At 41.3% G+C, this 24,339-nt stretch overlaps 1 protein-coding gene across 3 annotated transcripts; it reads left to right on the top strand.

The window, feature by feature from the left end:
* CUNH11orf97 (chromosome unknown C11orf97 homolog) lies at positions 1–24,057 on the top strand. 3 transcript variants are annotated; one of them, XM_053670383.1, is made up of 4 exons: positions 1–388; positions 6,870–6,974; positions 20,345–20,535; positions 23,808–24,057. In XM_053670383.1, exons 1-3 carry the CDS (start codon positions 208–210, stop codon positions 20,506–20,508), a joined length of 450 nt encoding a protein of 149 aa, XP_053526358.1. In that variant the 5' UTR covers positions 1–207; the 3' UTR covers positions 20,509–20,535; positions 23,808–24,057. The 3 variants fall into 3 exon arrangements, with proteins under 3 accessions (XP_053526358.1, XP_037019321.2, XP_037019322.2); XM_037163426.2 differs by having other exon boundaries at positions 20,345–20,510; XM_037163427.2 differs by having other exon boundaries at positions 20,345–20,470.
* The last annotated feature ends 282 nt before the right edge of the window (positions 24,058–24,339 follow it).

Here is a 24,339-nt window from a genome sequence, read left to right on the forward strand (position 1 = left end):
GTCAGTAACTAATTGCAGCTAGTAGCTTCTAGGGCACGCGGGACCTCTGGGGCTGGGGAGAAGCCTGCAGAAAGCGGCTGGGGGCGGGGAGGATCCCTAGTCACTATGGCAACCGGAGACGCCTCGCATTCTCCCGCAGCCTGCGGCTGAACTGAGGAGGCCAGTGGCAAAGACACAGGCGGCAGGAGGGTGGAGAAGGTGGCGGTAATGACTACCGTGGTGGCGCCCGAGGCGAGCCCCGGCGGGGAGCAGCCTCGGCAGGAGGCCGGGCTAGCGTGCGGAACTAGCTGGGAGCCCAGCTCCAGTGGCCCCCAGGCGTCCCGCAAACAAGGTGTATTCCCCAGCAGCCGCGGACCGTGCGCAGAGGGACGTGCAGCGTGGAGAACTGGTGAGAAGGGAACGGGAAAACCGGAGTGAGACTGACTGAAGCCAAGATTTTGGAGGGAGGGGTTGGAGCTGCTGGTTTGGCAAAGAGAGAGGTGATGGCACTGTGGCAGAAAGCATCCAGTCCATTTCCCCAGGCAGCCTGAGACTTACTTGGTAGGAACGTTGGCCTGGAAAGTATTGGAAAAAATGTATACATATGATTTATAAAAATATAAAATGATTAAAATGTTATATATAATATTTACTTAAAATATATAATAAAATGCATAAATTTTATACAGGGAGACATGTAGATCATTTTTGCCAATTCCTTCATTTTACAGACCAGGAAACTGAAGTCTAGACTAGAAAAAAAGGAAGTGATGTGACCACAGTCACTCAGTCAGTGCTGAAGAAATACTTAAAACACTTACACTCTCATCTCTTGAACTTTCAGTCCATACATTATTACCTAATCCATCTAGAACCTCACAATTATAGGCCACCTTGTAACTGCTGTCCCCTCTCTGCCCTGCCAAACGCACAGACAGTATTCAAATATGTAAAGGCAGTTCTGGTCCACAGGTACAACCAACATTGTTGTAACTTGAGTCCATGCCAGGTTGCAGCACTCATCCATAGTGTTCCACGAATTTACAGGTATTTCACAGTCCCTGGATCCCCACAGGTTTTCAGTAGGTGCTAAGGAAATGATGATGGTCAAAATAATAAGCCAAAGAGGAACTCAAGCGGTTGCCAGCCCTTCTGAGGCACATCCTCGTTGCCGCTCCAGAAAGTGGTCTCCGTTCCACCAAGTCCCTCTGTGCTCAGCCATCCCCAGGAGGAAGGGTTGAGCTGAAGAGGCTCAGCTCTCCTGCCCCAGGGGGTCACACACTATCCTCCCAAAAGACCTCTCTCTCATCAGGAAGTCACAGAACCTCTGCCTCCTCGTGAAAGGGCCTCTTCCACTGGCATCAGCCCTAACGCGACTGATTATGATACTTCATTTCTTTTATTATTATCATCAACAGCATGCAGAGGCCTTAGAGCAACTGAATTCAGTATATTAACATGTTTAGTATATTTAAGTAATTCCTTATTTGAACAAAATTCTATCCGGGAATTTTTTTCATTAAAGATGCTAGAATTTAAAGGTTTTTTATTCCTGTGGTTGTAAGTGTAAAAGGTAGAACTAATCATTCATTCGTGGATTCAACAAATACGGACTCTTTACTGCATGCTAGGCATTGGGAAAGTTGCAGGGAAGTGAGTGATGAATTGTGAGGCAAGAGTGTAAACTACCTGGAGCTCACAAAGTCAGTGCATGGGAATATACAGTTTCTTCCTCAGCTTCCCCGAAAGCCTCCTTTTAGGGCCGCAGCCTAAGCAGAAACAGGCTGTTCACACCCACACAAAGTACTCATTCAATTCAAATGTTTTTTGGAAAAGTCTTTAGTCTATTTTTTGGAAAGGTCTTCAGTTACTCTACAGCTTCAACTCCCTAGTCACAAATCTGCTATTAAATATACTCAGATAAAGTGTAGTCCTTTCTGATTGAAATTTCAACTCCATCCTTGTAAAATAAAAATAGTTTCATTTTAATCTGAGCACCCATCAATCTTTCACAGACTTCAGTATTACCTTTGAAATAATTTATAGCACATTCCTCGTGATGACTAATCTCTTCCAATATTCTCCACTTTATTAAATCACTGAATCCAGGATTCTAGATATGATCAGATTAGAATAGTGTGGTGGGACTATACCCTGCTTTGATCTGAACATTATTAGCTATTTTGGCAGACACTTTATATTATTAACACATCTAACAAATGCAGTCTGTGACATCCATGGTTTCTCTTCCTCTGCTCTGTACATTTGAAAATACTTGAGCCAGGCCTTTTCTATCCTATACTTATGCAGTTCATTTGTTTGGTCCCCAGTACATGCTGTTATAGTTAACCCCATCAATAGCATCCTATAGATTTCAGCACTTCGTTCCAGATATAGAAGTTGCCCTTTGAGGACTTCCACCAAGATGGAGGCGTAGGTGGAAACATTGTGCCTTCTCACACAACCAAGTCTAAAAACCACAAAGTTTTAGTGACAAAAAAACTAAAATCACAGAGCCAAATCACAGAGAACGGAACAATACGGGAGTCCGACAACAACGAACACTCAGCCAGATCGGTAAGAGGGGCAGAGCCAGCAGCAGAGCGGGTTGGGCAAAAAAGATCCCCCAACACAGGTGCACGGGCAGCCAAGGGCGGATCCCAGATGTGGGGAAGCAACGGGTGGACCCAGTGAAGGCGCAAGGCAGCAGGCTGACCAAGGTCACACATTTGTGTGCAGATAAACCAGCAAAGGAGCGAGCAGTAAGACAGACCACGCAGCACCCTGTGGCCGGAAGGAGCAGAAGGGACTGCTATTGCTCCCTCTCTGACCCCGCCCCCACATACAGCATCAAAACCCAGCAACCTGGGTGACCCCGCCCTGGTGAACAACTAAGGCTCTGTTCCTCATATGTAACAGGCACGGACAGATCAAAACATGGCTCAAGAAGAACTCAGAGCCCCAGAGCCAATAAATCTAAGCAAACAAGAAATTGCCAACCTATCAGAGGCACAGTTCAAAACACTGGTGATCAGGATGCTCACAGAACTGGTTGATTTTAGCCACAAATTAGAGGAACATATGAAGGCTAAACTATTTGAAATGAAGGGAAATGCACAGGAAAACAATAGTGATGGAAAGGAAACTGGGACTCAAATCAAGGGAGTGGACCAGAAGGAAGAAAAAAATGACCAAACAGAAAAATATGAAGAAACAAGAATTTAAAAAAATGAGGAGAGGCTAAGGAACCTCCAGGACATCTTTAAACACTCCAACATCTGAATTATAGGGGTACCAGAAAGGGAAGAGAAACAGCCATGAGTGGAAAACTTATTTGAACAAATAATAAAGGAGAACTTCCCCAATCTGGCAAAGGCAACAGACTTCCAGGAAGTCCAGGAAGCACAGAGAGTCCCAAAGAAGGTAGACCCAAGAAGGAACACACCAAGACACATCATCATTATATTAGCCAAGATTAAAATGAAGGATAGAATCCTACAAGCAGCAAGAGATAAGGGGACAGTCACCTACAAAGGAGTTCCCATCAGACTGTCAGCAGATTTCTCAAAAGAGACCTTACAGGCAAGAAGGGGCTGGAAAGAGGTATTCCAAGTCATGAAATCCAAAGACCTACAACCAAGATTGCTCTATTCAGCAAAGCTTTCATTTAGAATGGAAGGACAGATAAAGTGCTTCTCAGATAAGATCAAATTCAAGGAGTTCACCATCACCAAGCCATTATTATATGAAATGTTAAAGGGACTTACCTAAGAAAAAGAAGATAAAAACTATGAACAGTGAAAGGACAGTAAACTCAGTTATTAAGAACCACACCTAAAACAAAAGCAAACTAAGAGGACAGCTAGATCAGGAGCAGAACCATGGAAATGAAAATCACATGGAGGGTTAGCAACAGGGGAGTGGGAGAAGAAGAAGGGGGGAGAAGGTACAGAAAATAAGTAGCATAGACAGTAGGTAGAAAATAGATCTGGGGAGGGCAAGAATAGTATGGGAAATATAGAATCTAAAGAACTTGAGACGTGGTCATGAACTAAGGGGGGGAATGGTGGGGGAGGGGTGTGCAGGGTGGAGGGGAATGAAGGGGGGAAATAGAACAACTGTAATGGCATAATCAATAAAATATATTTTTAAAAAAAAAGAAGTTGCTCTTTGAGACCTGAGTTTGCCATGCTCCAAGTTTGTGCCATTCTCACATTTGTCAAGTTTGCTGGAAGTTCCTGCATCCAAATTTGCAAATTGGATTATCTCAACAAGTCCAAGAAGAGTCTCTAGTAGCCCCTAACCTGTCAGTCAGCATCTTTGGTGTGGGCATTCTGTCTCCTACACTTTATCAAATGCCTGCTGAAATGCAGGTACATTGTGGGTACATCTCGCTAATCTAGCTTGTCTAGTAATTTGAGTTTGCAAGAGTCAGGTAGGCAAGGCTTTTACTTTTTTGATGAGTTTCGTGACATGGGGGTTACTTTTTCACCTATAAAATAGGAATAATTATATCTACCCATAGGGTAATTGTGATGAAGAGAGATAATATATGTAAGATATTTAGGGCATGGTAGCATTCAATAAATTACAGCAATTGTTATTAGCTCCTAACTGAAAAAAAATACTTGAGTCTGGAATAATAATATTTTCATCAGTCCTTATCACACAGTAAACACAGCTCCTCTCTGTACTCACAATCAAGCTGTTGACCAATTCATTCAAAATGTTGGTAAAGATCAACATTAAGCTCTTGGTATTTTTTTCTCTCTCTCTTTTCTTTCCTTCCTTCCTTTTTGGAGCATGGAATATATGCCTATACTGGCTCTTTTCTACTTTCATTTTTTACAATTCTTCAAAACCTTTAGTACTAGAATTTCCTCTGCAAATTCTTGAAGCAGCAGGGCTGAAATGTGACAGAAAACTTGAACTTAGGGCAAATGATCTCTTTCTTTCTACTAACTTATTTTAGGCTTTTTTCCATCCTCAGCCACATTTCATAAAACCTTTTCTGCCTAAACTTTAACCAAAAAAGTTTATCCTGAAATTAAACTGGAGTAATGCTGATCCCATCTCTCGTTCATATGACTCCTAGGTCTTGGGTGGAGAAACTGAAAAGTTTTCTTAGGCTCTGCTGAGGAAGAAATGCCAATCAGCCACAAAGATAGATAGTATAGAGCTTTATTGGGGTTTATGCACCCGGGTGAGATTCTCTAGTCCACAGAGTGGGGCCGGGGAAGTCATGCCCAATCAGGGAATGTGGGGGGGGGGTGTTTATTTTGCTTGGCTCTCTGTGGGAGCTGGGGCTTGGTCCCCTTTGAACAAAGCGGCAACATATCTGGTGGTTCTCCTTGGGCTCAGGTTGCTATGCAGATATCCATTTTGGCAAAGCCCCCATTTGGGCTCCCTGGTTTGATATCAGCCATCTTTTTCGGGTTGTAGTTCAGCCACCATTTTGTACCACCCCGCCCATTCGGACAGAAACAAGAACGAGACTAACAAAATATGTTTTCCTTGTCTGTGTCTAAGGGTGTGTGTGGGTCTTCAAGACCAGGAATAACCTGGGACCACAACCTGAAGTAGTAGGTCTCTTGCCCCACTCGGGCCAGGCTGCACATAAGCCACATTTATTCACATGTGTTCTTTGTTGACTAGTCTGGAAAAGGTGAGACACCTGTTACGTCTTTGTGAGTTTAAAGTCAAATCTTGAATAGCTAAAGTACTTGGTTGTTTAGGTTTTCCATGGTTCTTTGCATTGAGCATTTGAGAAGTGAGACTGGAAGTACTAGTTTCCAGACACTGACAAGGCTACACTGGCAGACATGCGCACAGAATGGCCTTCAGCTCTACCTAATTTAACAATAATTAGTTCTATTTGAACACACATTTGCTGAGTGTCTATGATGCCAACCTCTGTTGTAGGACTCTGCTGACTAAACAGACATTCCTGCCCTTAGGGTATTTATGGTCCAGTGAGGAAAACATATATTAAACTAATCATTACACAAGTAATTGTATATAAACTAAATGAAGCCATAGATCAATTGCAATAAGTGAAATGAAAGAAAAGAGGATAGTAGTATGAGAAGAAACCAGGGGCATTTGAAGATTGTGGGATCGGAACGTTTTCCTCAAGAACTGAAATTTAAGGCTACACCTGAAATTGAGTAGAAGTTACCCAGGGAAACAATGAAGAGACAGTTTAGGCAGAGAATGTAGAATGTGGGAATGGGTGGAAGGGCCATGTTGAAGTTTAGAGAATGAGAGAAAGGCCAGCAGGAGAGAATGAAGAGACAGACGGGGTCTGATCACACAGAGCCAAAGAAATACAACTAAACTACTTAGAACAAATGGTACAGTTCTCCACTATTGCCCAGAGTTCATACAGAGTCAGGTTTAGAGGTCAGCACAGTCACTTGCCCATAAGTGGTTCACTGCAATTCAGATTCAGCCTCTAAGAAACAATGATTAAATAATGGTGATGCTGTTCTGTTATATATCTGGATTGCAGATTCCATGCATACATCTGAATTATTCATGGCTATATTCATTGCCCCTACCTAGCCAAATGCCTAGCGCAGAGTAGGTCTTTAAATAAGAATTTATTGAATAAATGAAAGTTTTCTTGAAGCGAATGAAGACATTAGCTTCTTCATAATACCTAAAAGAGGTATCTTAAACTACCCCCAGAATTGGAATAGTGTGAAGTACCAAAAAAAGAACCAGAAGCCAGAATGAAAGAGATCTTTCAAAAATAGTCGGCAAGGTAAATCATTTGCATTTGTATGGAAAGATATGTCTTTTTTTTTAAAGATATTCATGTAGGTATAATGGCTAGAAGGTTGGGAAGAATTTATTATACATAACCAATTTTGTTGATGTCTTTATAGGGAAGAAATTTTTATATTGTGAGCCACATAAGAGAATTAAGGAAGTACTGGAAGAAGAACTTTATATTAAGAAAGATGAATGCCACATTAAAAATCCACCTGCAGGTAATCTTAGTGACAAAGAAAGTATACTTGTAAAATAGATATAAAATTGCCTATTTTATATCAGAATGATTATTTATTATAAAACCATGACTTTCAAGAGAAAATGGGTCTTTTGGGAAATTATTGAGCTAATTTTATAATTATTTGCCTGTGTCCAAATAAGCTGTTATATTTAGGGAAAAAATGAGTTAAGTATTGGAATCTGCAATGCTGTCCCACATTTTTTGAAGAGTTATTTCTATTTAATGACAAACAGAATTTTTCTCCAACTGCCTGAAGAGCACAATAGCATCTTCAATCTTTATCAGTATAGGTTTGACCAATAACAGTGGTTTCCAAAGTTTAGACTTCATCTGAATTATCAAGGAGCCTATTAAAAGCAGATTGCTTGGAACTGGCTCAGTAGGTCTCAGGTGGGGTTCAAGAATTTACATTTCCATCAAGTTCCAAGATGATGAGGCTGCAAGTCCAGGGACCCCACTTTGCAAATGCCTGGCCCAGAAGAATATAAGTCATTTAAATAGGTCAACTCATCCAAGGATTTTGTTGCACGTATACATAGTCTATGAGTTGCATTGGTGTTGACAGCCTTCACTGATGATTCACTTGGGAAAAGATATGCTCTAGAACCCTCAGAATTCCTCACAGATGTTATTTGGAAACTGCTGGAGCCCCTCATTCTCACAGTTCTTTCTCAGTGATTACTAGGAGCACACTTCATGCTCTTCAAATCAACAGGTTTTTATTGCAACTCGATTGGGTACCAACTTTGCTAGAAGAAATAAAAAATTGTAAAACATGACTCCTCTACTAAGAGAGCTTGACATGTTCTGAAGAGGACTGTTGAACACATGGTGGGTCATGCCCACATTCTCTAAAAATTCCTAGGAGCAGATGCTGCAGGCCCCAGGTACATTGTTACAGACTCCACAACACATCTGCCCTCTTTATTCAAAGCCAGCCACAGAAACACCGTTTTAGGTCGTCCGTATCACCAATTCTTACAAAAGGAGAGGCCAGCAAAATGGCCAGTTTTGTTCATATGGTATCTTGAAGGAAAGTTTTTTAAGTTTTATAAACATTTAATTATGCATATAAAAATTTTTACATTTTTTGTACTTTGAAACCAATGACATTTTTAATATTTTATTGTATTTTTCATTACCATTTATCCCCCCCATACCCTCTTCTACTTCTACACGACCCCTCCCCTCTTGAAGGAAAGTTTAAAGTCCAGTTTGAGCTCTATGAATGGATGGAGAATGACCACTTACCAGTCTCTCTGAAACCCAGCCTATAGCTACCATTTGCCTGGTGGCTAAAAAACATTTTTTTAAGTCTATACTGTTATATTTTGGTTTTACTTTCATGTATACACTTATAAATTTATTTATATACCATTTAGATCTTACATTACTGTTATTATATACATTCGCAGTAATATACATCCTTATACAATAGGAATGATCCAATGTATACAATAGGGAACATCATTTGGTTTCTAAAAATTCACTTTTCTAAGCTCTCTTTTCAAATGGGTTCCTGTGAAGTAGAATGTTTGAGCTGCATTTTTATTAACGTACACTAGAGGTCGCACGCAGGTGCTATTTCAGCCTAGAGAAATCTTTCAGAGCTGAGACTAGATCTTTTCAATGATTTTTGTGTTTAACTTTTTTAAAAATTTCTTTTCTAATCCTCATCCGAGGCTGTGTTTACTGAGTGTTAGAGTGAGAGGAAGGGAGAGAGACAGAGGGAAACACTGATGGGAGAGGGAAACATCACTCGGTTGCCTCCCTCCTGTCAGCAGCCTGATCAGGGCTGGAACCACAGCCTAGGTGGGGGCCCTGGCCGGGAATCGAACCCACAACCTTTTGCTGTGTGAGACAACACTCCAACCAACTAAGGCACTCGGCTGGGCTTAAAGTTAAATTTTAAAGGGATTCAACTTACGGAAAACAGAAATCGCTATTTTTCCCCCTTCTTTTTAAATGGCTGGGAGCCCCGTGTCCTTGACCACAGCAGGGAACTAGCACCTGGTGAAGGCGCCACCTCTCAGTTTAGTCTGAGAGTGGTGGCAGTCCTGGGCCAGCCACGGGGCCTCTAGTGCCAAGTGTCGGTGACACAGTCTTTTAAATCTATGAGAAAAGACCTGGCTTCTTTTCCTGGGAAACACGACTTGTTACCATATGCCCAAAATTCTGCATAAAACTTGTAGGAATTTATGACTCCTGTAGATGTTAAGAATTAGTAAACTTGACCCATGGTCTCCACGTCTTTACCTATCCTCTTTGTTCCTTTACTCATTCCAATTAGACTTTTGTTTCCATGAATCCAGGGAAGCTATTCTTTTCTAGTATGCAAATGGATTTCCTCAAAAAGGTCAAATCTAATGATCTTAAAGCTCAGGTGCAATCCACAGACTCATCAAACGCAACCTCTGTGTAGCATCTGATGCAGCTGTTTATATCTTCCCTGTTAAAACACGTTCTCAGCTTAGCCTCCAGGTCACCGTGCTCCAATCTCCTGGTTTTGCTCATACCACTGTGGAGAATTTTTGCTCTAAACTTTGGAGAATTCAGTCACAGGCCCTTTTCTCTATCCACACTCCCTTCCTGGGTGACAATATCTAGATTGTCCAAGATTGATATCTCCAGCTTCTGCTTTCCCTCTCACATCCCACAAGCCTACTTAACTTTCCACTTGGATGTCTAACAGTTCTCTTAAATGTAACATGTTCAGAGCAGAACTCTGATTCTTATTTCAGATTTTAAAATCCCATACTTCAACAGGTCTGACCCTTCTTAAGAAATGTTACTGTTGCCCTGGCTAGTGTGCCTCAGTGGCCTGAGTGCTGGCCTGCCAACCGAAAGATCACAAGTTCCACTCCCGGGCAGGGCACATGCCTGAGTTGCAGGCCAGGCCCCCAGCTGGGGGTGTGCAAGAGGCAACCAATCAATGTATCTCTCACATATCAACGTTTCTCTTTGTCTTTCTCTCTCCCTCCCCCTCTCTGTAAAAATAAATAAAATCTTTTTTTAAAAAAAGAAAGAAAAAAATGATATCACCATTCACTCTGTTGATTAGGTCCAAAGACCCAGAAGTCAAGTCCTCACACTCCACATCCAGTCCATCATCTAATCCTGTTGAATCTGCATTCGAAATATATCCTGAATTTCCCCAACTGCAACCTAGCCCAAGCCTTTATCACGTCTTGCAGGCTCAGCAACAGCATCCTATTCTCCACAGAGAAAACAGATCTCTTCAGGATATGAATCATTGCACATCACCTCCATGCTCACTCAACACTCTCCAATGGCTTGTAATTCTTAGTTTACATTTCAATCTCCTTTTATGGCCAGCTCACTTCTCTAAATTCATCTCCTATACATTGGGAATCTACTTTAGCCACACAGACTTTCTTAATATTCTGAAACAGAGCAAACCCATTCCTACCACAGGACCTTTATGCTTTACCTAGATTATCAGATGTCTTCCTTTCCCTCCATTCAAATTTTGGGTCAAATGTCATTTTCTCTGATGTGACCTCTCTACCAGGTTAAAATAGAAACTACCCACCCTCCCAAGTTACTCTATAATCCTTCACACTACTTCCTGCCTTTTTCTGTCACTTCTTGAAATTATATATTAACTTTATTGACTATCTTTCCCACAAGAACATAAGCTACCTGAGGACACAGTCTTTATTTTGCTTACCATAAATTCTCACAAAAGCCACGTGATGTAGATATTATGGTCTCCACTTTATGCATGAGTAAATTGAAATTTTGAGAAGTATTTTACTGTCCAAGGTTATGCACTAAGTGGCAAAGCTGAATTCCAAGTTCAGATTTGACCCCAAATACTATTGACATCCTTTTTAAAAAAATTCATTTGAGAGAGACAGAGAGAGAAGGGGGGGGAGAGAGAGAAAGAGAGAGAGGGAGAAATACTGATTTGTTGTTTCACTTATTTATGCATTAATTGGTTGATTCTTGTATGTGCCCTGACCAGAGATCGAACCTGCAACCTCAATGTGTATCAGGATGAGCCTCTAACATCCAGCGGAACATCCAGCCAGGGCACCAATGACTTTCTATTCCTATAGTGCCTCTGATGAGATGTTGTAGCTACATCTAGTGGATATTGTTCCACCCCTTGGCTGGCCTGAGATTTCTGCAACATTTGACATAGTTAATGGCTCTCTCCTTAAACCTTCTTCCTTCCCCAAATTCCTTGATACTAAAATGTCCTCATTCTTCTCTTACTTCTTTAAATAGTCCTTCTCATCCTCCTTTATGAACATTTTTAATTAACCCCCATATCCATATATTGATGTTTACCAGGGTATTACCCACAGCCTTCTAATCTTGTTTCATTGGCTCTGCCTGGATTGTCCCAGCTATTCCCAAAGATTCCTGTGCTCTGTCACTGCGATGCTTCTGAAATCTGTATCTCCAGGCTAAATCTCTCCTCCTAAATGTCCCACAAGTACTTAGGATCAGTGTCCAAGACGAAACTCATACCTCTCCCCCACTTGCTCCTTCCTGTGTGTCCCCCATCCCAATGGATGACATGGACTGATGTCCACGTCTAAAGCCAGGCAGCCATCTTCCATTCCCGCTCCCAATCACCGGGTCCCACCTCTCACTCAGTGGGCCGTCGGGGGTACTTTAGTTTGGCTCCAGATCCAAACTGTTGACTCATACGTCAGCTTCCTCTTGCAAACATACAGACATACTTATTTGTTCTGTGGTGTATTTTTAAACATATCAAGCAGTTGTCAACATTTTTAAAAACAGGATTTTTTATGTGCAAATCTAGATTTCTAGATTATCTTGGGTGAAGAGAAAGGAAGAGGTGACATCAGAGTCTACACTCACAGGCGGCAGCCGTGGCTGGAGCTCGGTGTCACCGCCCCTGCTGGCCTCCCCGCTCTGCTCTGAACCATTGCTCACCAAGTTCCCCAGTCAGGTGGGGCTTATCACACGTGCTCAGTGCTCACGCATTCACTGCAGACTTTCTCTTCTTGTGGTAGGAGTGGGAAAAAAGTATTTCTCTGGCATCCACGCCTCCAACAAAAGTGGGAGAAAAATATAAGACTGGGAGAGTCACATATTTCTTACCCCTGGCTTTACTTACTTATGTTACCTGCCTGGCTTCTGTTTTACTATATACTATTTCCTAGATAAACCCAAGTCTACCTTACCTCTAGGGACTCCAAGGTGTGTATATTATATATATATATATATATATGTGTGTGTGTGTGTGTGTGTGTGTGTGTGTGTGTGTGTGTGTGTATATGTTTCCAAGCATGTTTGTGTAGTTATATATGCACTGGCTGGGTTTGTTTGAATTTTTAAACCATACATTTCACATACTTATGCAATAATATGATTGGTAAAGGTGAGATTTCAAAAAGTTTCCAGACGGGACTTCCCTTCAACTATTGATAAAGCACCAAAACATGACCACATAACAAAGTACATGCAGGTAAACTTACTAAAGAGCTTGTATCATTTGTTAGGAGGGTGATTTATTCTGAAGTTAAGAAACTTAAATTATAGCAGGTTTTACTTGTGACTGAGCTAATAATGATAATTATGAAAGTGTCTAGAAGTAATAGACTTAAATTATTTCTGTGCTTTTTCTCTTTTCTTTTGGTTGAATGAAACTGACAAAAGATCAAAGGTTTATTCTCCTTGGGTTGAATGAAATTGGTAAAAAAAAAAAAAAGATCCAGGGACTTCCGCCAAGATGGAGGCATAGGTGGAAACATTGTGCCTTCTCACACAACTAAGTTTAAAAACAACAAAGTTTTAGTAACAAAAACACAGCCAAAACACAGAAAATTGAACTATACGGAAGTCCGACAACAACAAACCATTCAACTAGACCGGTAAGAGGGGTGGAGCCAGCAGCAGAGCGGGTCAGGCAGGAAAGATCCCCGGATCCAGGCACACAGGCAGCCCTGGGTGGATCCCAGGTGTGGGGTAGCAACGAGTGGACCCAGTGAGGGCACCAGGTGGCAGGCTGACCACGGTCACACATTTGTGGGCAAATAAACCAGGGAAGGAACAAGCAGTGAAACAGACCACACAGGCCCCAGCAACAGGAAGCAGCAGAGGGGACCACTATTGCTCCCTCTCTGACCCTGCTGCCACATACAGTGTCACAACCCAGTGACCTGGGTGGCCCCTGGTGAACACTTAAGGATCCCCTCCCCATATATAACAGGTGCAAACAGACCAAAACATGACTCAAGAAGAATTCAAAGCCCCAGGGCTCATAACTCTAAGCAACCAAGAAATAGCCAGACTCTCAGATGAACGGTTCAAAACACTGGTGATCAGGATGCTCACAAAACTGGTTGATTTTAGTCACAAATAAGAGGAACAAATGAAGGCTAAACTAATTAAAATGAAGGAAAATGCACAGGAAAACAATAGTGATGGAAAGGAAACTGGGACTCAAATCAAGGGAGTGGACCAGAAGGAAGAAAAAAATGACCAAACAAAAAAATATGAAGAAACAAGAATTCAATAAAATGAGGAGAGTCTAAGGAACCTCCAGGACATCTTTAAACACTCCAACATCCGAAATATAGGGGTACCAGAAGAGGAAGAGGAACAGCCACAAGTGGAAAATTTATTTGAACAAATAATTAAGGAGAACTTCCCCAATCTGGCAAAGGCAATAGACTTCCAGGAAATCCAGGAAGCTCAGAGAGTCCCAAAGAAGTTGGACCCAAGAAGGAACACACCAAGGCACATCATCATTACATTAGCCAAGATTAAAATGAAGGATAGAATCCTAGAAGCAGCAAGAGATAAGGGGACAGTCACCTACAAAGGAGTTCCCATCAGTCTGTCAGCTGATTTCTCAAAAGAGACCTTACAGGCAAGAAGGGGCTGGAAAGAACTATTCCAAGTCATGAAATCCAAAGACCTACAACCAAGATTGCTCTATCCAGCAAAGCTTTCATTTAGAATGGAAGGGCAGATAAAGTGCTTCTCAGATAAGATCAAATTTAAGGAGTGCATCATTACCAAGCCCTTATTCTATGAAATGTTAAAGGGACTTACCTAAGAAAAAGAAGATAAAAACTATGAACAGTGAAAGGACAGCAAAATCACAGTTATTAACAGCCACACCTAAAACAAAAGCAAACTAAGAGGACAGCTAGATCAGGAGCAGAACCATAGAAATGGAGATCACATGGAGGGTTAGCAACAGGGGAGTGGGAGAAGGAGAAGTGGGGAGAAGGTGCAGAAAATAAGTAGCATAGATGGTAGGTAGAAAATAGATAGGGGGGAGGGCAAGAATAGTATGGGAAATACAGAATCTAAAGAACTTGAGACAGGTGGTCATAAACTAAAGGAGGGAAATGGTGGGCATGAGGGGGTGCAGGGTGGAGGGGAATGAAGGGGGAAATAGAACAACTGTAATGGCATAATCAATAAAATATATTAAAAAATAAATGGAAACTATTTAGCTCTAAAAAAAAATCCGGAGATCCAGAAGTTAGGTCTTATGGACATCTAAAGTGAACATCACATTTCTTTTAGAATATTGTTGTTTGGGCAGCAACAGGGGACTCAGGATAAAGAACTGTTCAGCCTTCTGGGGCCCTCAGCTGAATGAGTGAGCCCATCTGTTCTGTGTTTGTGTTGTGACAACAGTTAATAAGAGCTGTGAAAACAATGAAATGGTCCAGATGTCCTAGGTGGCTGCTACTGTGCACCCCATACTTGGGCTTCGGGACTGGCATCAGCGACCGCAGGGCTTTTGATCTTTTCCAGGCTCATCATGCAAAGACATTGGGCTCAGTAAGAAGCATCACTGGATGCCGGGGTGGAGAGTGGGTGAAGGGTATCTCTGTATGTAGAATGATGATGATTAGGATGGGAATAATAATTATTGTAATGGCTATCATTCACGGGATGTTTTCTGGACATACAAATGATCATTTCTCTTAATTCCCACAACAACCCTGGCTCTTACCATTCCCATTTTGCAGGCCGGAAAGCTGAGGCTTAGGGAGGGGCAGTGACTTGCCCAGTGTCACAGACTGAAACAGCTGATATTTGAATGCATGCTTGTCAGAAGCTGATGTCCTTACTCTTAGCCCCTGGGTTATACTGTCTTTCTTTAAGACATAGGGCAATATTTTTCTGAAAGGAAAAAGATTTGAAATTGCATTGGTAGCAAATGGTACCCTCCTCAGTTTAAAAAAAAAGTTGACACAATTTTCTTCAGTATCAGCCGCAGTTTAGGTTTCAGCTTGAGGTAAAACCAAGGTTTCAGAGGTATCACACATTCTGGTCACGTAAGAATGGCCCGGGATCTACACAAAAGGTTTTCATCATCCCAAATAAAAAGAAATGCAATTTTTAAAATCAGACCTTTTGTCAGATGAAAATGGAATTTGGGGCAACTTATGGAACTTTCTGGATAAATAAGAATTTATTGAACATCATCATTCACATATTCTTAGTGATTCCTTGAAGACTTCCCACTCCTTACAACCTCTTTGAAAGAAGTAAGCTTGTGAGACATGATTTCTATTTTTCTAAGAATTTCTATAGAGAACTTTGCAGAAACAAATTAATGTTCTAACTGAATGTTTTCAAATTGCAAGGGCTTTTGTATTTTTCTGGCTAAAATCTACAGAACTTTAGTAGTCATGATAAATTTGATTTAATGAAGCTTACTAGTTTTTTCTTCCATATTTCCTTTTCCAATGAATTTCAATAATGTCCTGCCAAATACGTGAATTTGTCTCTGTATGTATCTTAATGCATGGAAATTTAATTTTGAGTCTGGTTTATTTAGTATGTTTAGTACCAACTCAGAAAATGTAAATTGTTGCTCGGAGAGAGTAGATACATTTGTTACTCATTAATTCGTTCAACAAAAATGCTCTGTGTACATGCAGTATGCAAGGAATTTACTAGACACCAAAGGCATGTCGAGATAATTACAAAGCCTAGAAGCCAGCAAACATAAATTTAAATCACTTACATTTTTCTTCCCCTGGTCATATCCTACCGTGTTTACCCAAAGAAGGCATAGACGATATGGCTCCAAACTAGTTTTTCAAGCTCTAGTGTTCATTATGCACAGTCCAGAGACAGCGTAAGGAAACAAAATATTTGTAAAGGGCGAGCTTCCCTTCTCTGAATGGCCAGGCCAGATCCCTCTGGCTAAACTTGCCAGCACAAGAGCATGGTTCAGTAACTTTAAAATTCAGAATAAAAACACACCTGAAAAGGTCTCTGAGTAGAAAGGGCTGGGAGCATGAGAGGGGAACAAAGAAGTAGAATCCCTAGAAGATCTTGAGTTTCAAGAAAGAAAGAATTTAATTCCTTTCTTTTAATTCCTCTTCTGTGCCTGCTGCCCCTGTCCGTTTTAGCTTCAGCTGCCAGCACAGGTCTTTCTGGAGCTGCTCCGCTTGTCTTCCTTCTTCCTCCCAGAGTGCACATGGCCCGAGCTGAGGGAGTTGGATTTCTCTTTAAAGAAGCAGCTCTTTCAAAGGGGATTCTTGCTTCTTTCTATACCTCATTTTCTGCAGTTGAGTGTATTATCTTTCGTAACCTCTTCACCCAAACATCATATCATATCCAAGCAGTGGTATTTTCCCCAGCAGCCTCTGCTCTTGAGCATAGTTAATACTTATGCACAGTGCTGCTTTGAGGTGGTTGTTTTTTGTCTTTTGTCTTTTTCCATGTATTTCCAAGCATCTGCATTTACATTTCAGGTATTCTCCCTATTAAGTTGTAAACTTCCAGCAATGCCTGTGATAGCATCGGAAAGACCACAACTAAATTAGACTAGTATAGTTCTTCTATCTAATTTCATATGGTTTTGCTACATAGTTCTGCCTCCTGATTTTAAACTGTTCCCCATTTACCAGACCTTCACACAATGGAGAATAAATATAAATCTTACAGGGTGTCTTGCAAAGGGGGTATTCAATAAACATTCGTGGAGTCCTTAACCTGAGACTTTATTACCCAGAGACAGGGGAGCAGCCATCTTCTAGCTCTAAATAGGACAGAAGGAAAGGAACCTGGTTTGAATGATGTGGGAGGATTTACATTAGGTATAAGGAAAGGCTTAAACCTTGTAAGTCTTGACAGAAGAAAACCGTGCAGTGTTCCTTGAAGGTCTTTAAAGAAGAAGGAAGGCACTAATCTTGACAGATAACTTTGACTGCCCCATTCTGGAGAGGGAAGGAAAAGCACGTATCGAAATTCAGCTCAGTGACTCGGCTCAGCAACTACGCCTCTCGAAATGGAATCTACGCCCGAGATTGGGCAGGAAAATAATTGTCCCTTTAAAAGTAATAGCTGCTGTTTATTCAGTGCAGAGCACTTGTATCCATTTCCTCCTTCAAGGTAAATATTATTATTCCTATTTCATAGATGAGGAAACCAAGACATAATGGGTTAAATAACTTGCCCAAAGCCACAGTTGGTAAGTGGTGGAGCAGAGACTGAGCCCAGATCTCCTCTGAACTTAAAGACCATGCCCCTAATCATTACATGGTATGAAATTCTTTAGGGAGGGATCAGATGTGAGTGTGGATGCCAGCGGGCAACTTGGATCTGTGGAAAATATTTGTCATTGAAAGTTGCAGCTTCCAACATGGGAAAACCAAGTTATGGCACTAACCTGAATTCACTACCTTACTTCACTTGGCTCACAGATTTCTACACAGTAGATTTTCACCAAACTTGTGATTACCTCTGAAAAATCTGGGACTCTGAAAAACCTAAATAATTGACCTTAGGGTATGGAGGAAAGCCCAGTGCGATTTATTACTAAACCAATACTTACTGGATGGTACTTAAGCCTATAATTTTCCTTGTGCCAATAGATAAACATCATATTCCAAATATTTTGCTGTAGTATTTTCTAGTATTTTACGGTTCTTTGAAGGGGAGATTAAAACAGCATCTAGTTTATGGCTTTTATTTATTTTTTAAATATATTTTATGGATTATGCCATTACACTTGTCCCATTTTTCCCCCTTTATTCTTCTCCACCCTGTACCCTGCTCCCACCAGCATTCCTCTTCCTTAGTTCATGTCCATGGGTCGTACATAAAAGTTCTTTGGCTTCTCCATTTCCTATACTGTTCTTAACCTCCGCCTGTCTATTTTGTACCTACAATTTATGCTTCTTATTCCCTGTACTTTTCCCCCTATTCTCTTCCTCCTCCTCCCCAAGGATAACCCTCCATGTGATCTCCATTTCTGTGATTTTCTTCCTGTTCTAGTTGTTTGCTTAGTTTGTTTTTGTTTTTATAGTTTCAGTTGTTGGGAGTTGTGAGTTTGTTGTCATTTTACTGCTCATATTTTTTATCTTCTTCTTTTTCTTTGATAAGTCCCTTTAACATTTCATAGAATAAGGGCTTAGTCATGATGAACTCCTTTAACTTGACCTTACCTGGGAAGCACTTTATCTGTCCTTCCATTCTAAATGAAAGCTTTGCTGGATAGAGTAATCTTGGATGTAGGTCCTTGCCTTTCATGACTTGGAATACTTCACTCCAGCCTGTTCTTGCCTGCAAGGTTTCTTTTGAGAAATCAGCTGACAGTCTAATGGGAACTCCTTTGTAGGCAACTGTCTCCTTTTCTCTTGCTGCTTTTAAGATTCTCTCCTTATGTTTCATCTTGGGAAATGTAATTATGATGTGCCTTGGTATGTGCTTCCTTGGGTCCAACTTCTTTGGGACTCTCTGAGCTTCCTGGACTTCCTGGAAGTCGATTTCCTTTGCCAGATTGGGGAAGTTTTCTTTCATTATTTGTTCAAATAAGTTTTTAATTTCTTGCTCTTCCTCTTCTCCTTCTGGCACCCTTACGATTCAGATGTTGGAACATTTAAAGTTGCCCTGGAGGTTTGTAAGCCTTTCCTCATTTTTTTTTTAAATTCTTGTTTCTTCATTCTGTTGTGGTTGAATGTTTATTTCTTCCTTCTGGTACAAATAGTTGACTTGAGTCTCAGTTTCCTTCCCTTAACTCTTGGTTTCCTATACATTTTCCTTTATTTCTCTTTGTATAGTCTTCACTTTTTCCTCTATTTTGTGACCATACGCAACCATTTCTGTGAGCATACTGATTAACAGCGTTTTGAATTCTGTATCTAATAAGGTGGCTACCTCTTCATCACTTAGTTGTATTTTTTCTGGAGCTTTGATTTGTTGATTCATTTGGGCCATATTTCTTCATCTCAGTGTGACTGTTATGTAGTAAGGGGCAGAGCCTTAGGTATTTGTCAGGGTGGGGCAACCCACGATGCTGTGTTGTGGCTATACACAGGGGAGAGGTTCAAGAGGGAACAATGCCGCTTGCTTGGCTCTCAGCAGGCTTTTAGTCACTTCCCCCGCTATCCACAAGCAAATTGGGTCCTTCTGGTGCTGATTCCTGGGTAGGTGGGTTTCTGTATATTCTAGGACCCTGTGGGTCTCTCCAGTGAATTCCCCTGTGAGGCTGGAAGATTTTCTTGATGCTGCAACCCCCATAGGTTTTTACAGCCAGAGGTTTTGAGGCTTTATTTCCCACACTGGAGCCCTGGGTTGCGTGGTCTGCCTCATTCCCTAACTGTTCCTCCTGGTTAATCTTCATGGAAATGTGGGGCCGCCTGGTCCAGCAGCCTCCGCCTCACCCGCCCTGGTCCTCCAGCTTCCACCTTGCCACGAGTCCTCTTCACCCCGGCTGCCTGTCTCCACCCCTCCTGTGGGTCTGGATGAATGTTTCTCTTTTAACTAGTTGGTTGTTGGACTTCCATACAGTTCAGTTTTCTGGCAGTTCTGGTTATTTTTTGTTTTTAAACTTGTCGTCCTTTTGGTTGTGTGAGTACGCAAAGTGTATCTACCTATGCCTCCATCTTGGCCAGAAGTCCTAGTTTATGCCTTTTATAAGATTGCTGAATTTATTGGATGAATCAATGTGGTAACTTTGGGTTATATTATTTTTGGAAATTTTTAGGAATTTAAATCAGAATTCTGGAATTAAATCAGAATCAGACAAATTTGACTGAAGTCTCTATATTAACTGTTATTTATTCTTGATCTTTCTGTGTTTTGTTATTTATATTTCTATATTGGCTTTTCATTTACTTCTTACAGGACAAATTAAATAATCTAATTAAGCATTGTAGATGTTTAACTGCATAAGGGTTAATGAATGAACTGGAATAAAAGATTAAACAACTAATAAAGATCTTGGGTGGTTTGATTCATTAAATCAAATAAAGCACCACCCAAATGACTGAAAAATAATCACCAAGTAAGTACTTTAAAAATACTTTATGCTAAAAAGAGAATAAGCTAATGATCATCGTCTTGCTTTTGAAATATTACCAGTGGCCCTGGAAGGGATTTGGAGCATTAAAAGGAATCTCCCCATGGGAGGTTCGAAGCCAGCACTGCCCAGCAGAAACACTTTACTGCCACAGGCCAAGTTCTACTCGAGGCACGGGGGGCTGAGAAGTAAGACCCCGACATCCCAGCCTCCACCAAAGCCCTGAAGGTGCTGAACAGTCTACACACCGGTGGTGTGTGCGTTATTCAAAGTTCTCAATCAAAATCCAATCTTCCTTTTGCCTCGCTGCCTTCAGGTTACTTTCAGTTTAGCCACATTGCCTCATTGTAGAATTTAAGCGGTTAACAGTTCAGCTAACCAGTTTTTTACCCCATGTAAGCAACAGAAGTTCCTATCTGACTCTTTCCTTCACTTAGGTATATGCGTGGAAGACTTCCTAGCCCACAGCTAGCCTCAGTGGGGAGGAATCTCACATGGCCCTTTCCTCTGGATGAATGATCTTTGTTTACCAGTGGAGATGGGGGATGAGAGATGAAGGAAGTAAGGAAGAATAAGGCACTGCTTTGCTCGGCTCTCTCGGTTGCACCCCATTTTATGTAAGAGGCCATCGGGCTGGGCACAGTGTACTGTTCCTCACAGACACAGAGTCTGGGACAGATGTTACTCACCCCTCACTGTCACAGCCCGTGTCTGCCAGGAACATTTGTGGCAGGATGTGCAGAAGGCAGGGGGCTTGCCATGGAAGCACAGTGGTGTTCAGATAGTCGAGGGATATGAAATTGGGTATCCAAAAAATAGCTCTACAGTCGGGATGTTACTCCAGGGTAAGACGAGAAAGGTGGGCAAGTGCCACGCTTGGGGTCACACAAGGTATGACTCATAATAACAAATGTTATGTAGCATTTGAGGTTCTAGATTCTTCACATATGTTCATCCATTTCATCTTTACAACAACCACATGAAACAGTTATAATTCATTTCACAGATGAGAAAACTGAGGCACAGAAAGGTTCAGCAATTTATCCAGAGTCACTCAACTAGTAAGTGGAAGTACTAAGATTTGAACCCAGGCAGCCAGTCTCCAATGGCTTTTAACCACGGGGAACTATTGCCTCTGAGACAAACAGTGCTCAAGTTGTGGGTGTCTGTTCAACCTGGAGGACGGTGAGACCTCAGCAAAAGTGCCACAAAGGAGGAAGATTCCTGGGGAGACAGCCTCTGTGCCACTTGTAGGGAGAAAACATAGCCACTGAGAGATACAAGGTAACACAAATAAGCAGAAACCCTTGTTACTAAGGGGGATTCATGTAGCAGTAAGGAGACCTGGGTTTACTAAGGAGTAGAAATAGCCCCAGCATTTACCATGTGCCAGGCATGGCCGAAAGTATAATTCTTGTATAATTCTGTGACCCGCACAATCACATGAGATATGTTCAATCTCCATTTTCCAGGCAAGAAAGCTGAAGCATAAAAAGTCATAATCCCAGATCTCATGTCTAGGAGATAGTGAGGTCAGAACTACAAAGCTGTGTCCATCTGACCCCCGAGACTCTACTCTTCCACACGCGGCCATCATGGCAGAGAACCTGGTCACTGGGAAACAAGGGTGGAACCAGACGTGGTGGTTAAACAGGCACAAATGCCAGGGCTATGGAATCGCAGGGTTAGGAACTTAGAAGGCAACTCCACTCAAAATCCACAAAGATATCAATGTCCTGAAGTAATGGTTGATTCAACCCACATCTGGGACACTTGCCCATTCAGAGTTGTTTATTTCAACTTTCCACCCAGTTTGTCAGGTCCCATTTACAAATGGGTAAATCCATCATTCCATGAAAACTCCATAAAGCAATTCATTTGGAAAGTGAATAGTTTTCTAAATGCTATATTGTAAGACTGGTTTGGAGAACAAATTACCTTCATTTGAAGACAAGAAGTCCAATAGATTACCCAGTTCCTCAGTGGGGACATATGATTTAAAATGTGTGTTTTATTTTGGCCATAATCGCATTACTTCCATCCATAGAATTCAGGAGACACTTGTTCATGATTCCCGCTCATTGTTACTCACCCACATGGCCTTCCTAGAAGCCCTTAGTCCTCTGTCTCCAGCCCATGTCAGGCCCTTCTAGTGATCATGTTACCCAGTGTAACTGTTATTGTTACATCTTAGCTCCTTATCATTAAGTTGCCAGCTGCATTTTGCTTTATGGACTGCTACTATCTGCCATACCAATCACAAATGATCAGTCGATATGAGCCAGACTGGTAACAAAATTAGACCTTTCTCATTATCAGTGAAATAAGGTAGATAGATGTAAGGCATGGAGATACCAGGGATGTACAAAATCCATACATAGTTTTCGAAAATTGGTCAGTGGTAATTCGTACACTGTCAGAAGCACCATGAAGGCAGGGACTGTGTCTCTTCACTCACTGCCCTGTATCTAGAACTGAGCCCTGGGCCTGGCAGAGTAAATGCTCCGTCAGTTTTGTCATTTACAGAATGACCAGTGGATGATGAACCAGCATGTGCATGATGAACACGTACTGCGTGTTCAGAATATTCTCACTGCTAACCCATGTGTGTCTCCCCCTCCACAAAAGTCTATGGTTTTCTGCCACTTGATACTGCCAAGTTAAACGGAATGCAGATAATGGAAGGAAAAGCAAGGAAATATATTGATTTTAGTGTGTGAATCATGAAAAGTTTCACATATCTTTGATATACCTTGGAACTGACACTTTCGAAGAGAGGTTTTTTATGGGTTACAATATTTCCAGAAACTTCTCCTGTGAAGTGTACTTCATTTGGACAACTCAGTCAATCCTTACTCATCATCTTTTTTTTTTATTTACTTGTACTTCTTTCCACTCTCTCGTGAACAACACGATCCTTGCAGCTGTTAATTTTCCCACATTTAATGCACCTCATTTAAAATTTAGAGTAATGGTCATCCAGTTGTAGTTCTGAAACACATTTCTATTAGAGACTGCAGACAGAAGTTTCACTTGCATCATCCTAACAAGTTTTGTTCATTTACTTTCTTATCAGTTTCTTTCTTATTCTGTGGCTTGTAAAAACAACAAACAGCTGTCTCGTCTGGTGCTTCCCAATGTGTAGGCACATTAAAGCTAAGAGATCACATGGGTCTCTCGTTAAAATGCAGATTCTGATACAGTAGGCTTTTCAGAGCCAAGGGAGCCAAGAGAGCCAAGCATGCAGGTCTGGCGTGGGGTCTGAGATTCTCCATTTCTGAGCGGGTCCTGGGTGAAGCCAGCGTGCTGGAAGGGACACTGCTCTCTGAGTGGTGAGGGCCTAGAAGGCGGAGGGGCGGTTTCCCAGTGACCTGAATCGAGGAGTGGTTGTGGCTTTTCCATTCTGCTCTACCAAATGTAGTCCTGTTGGGAACATTAAATCAAACTTGAATTAAAATGGAGTTGGGATTAAAGAGCATTTTCCCAGACTAAAAGTTACTTAAATCACATATTTCTTTACTCTAGGGTAAGAAGAATAAATTTTTTCTCTGAGAAGAAACCTTTCTCCTAATGTTCGAAAAACAGAAGAAATCCAAGCTCGTTTCACAGTTTAAGAGGTGTAAAAAAATGTACATTAATCTATTATTTCTATTATTGGTATTAATTCCTGCCTATTGATTAATCCAAAGTAATGACGGACTATTGATAAAGTTTGCTAAGCACCTGAAAACAGTGAAGAAAAATATATTTATTTTTAGTCGTCACAGTTGAAATATATTGGGCTTGTAATTCAGATCATTTTATTAAATATATAAAATATAATAAAACAAAGGTGCATTTATTGTCTTTACGCCAGGTAAACACTATAAACTTTAACCTTTCACTAGGATACCATTATGTTCATTCCTTAAAAACAAAACAAAATGGATGACAGTCGGGTGTAGGTACAGGTGAAAGGAAAGATGGGGTGAAAAACTCCTAACTCGGAGACAACCCTTCTCTCGCTAGAGCACCTCCTTTCTCTAGAATTTGTCCACTACATAGTAAGCAGCCCAGA

The sequence above is a fragment of the Artibeus jamaicensis genome, unplaced genomic scaffold, assembly GCF_021234435.1.
Source record: "Artibeus jamaicensis isolate MK-2021 breed Jamaican fruit bat unplaced genomic scaffold, CSHL_Jam_final contig_585, whole genome shotgun sequence".
Taxonomy (NCBI): Eukaryota; Metazoa; Chordata; class Mammalia; order Chiroptera; family Phyllostomidae; genus Artibeus; species Artibeus jamaicensis.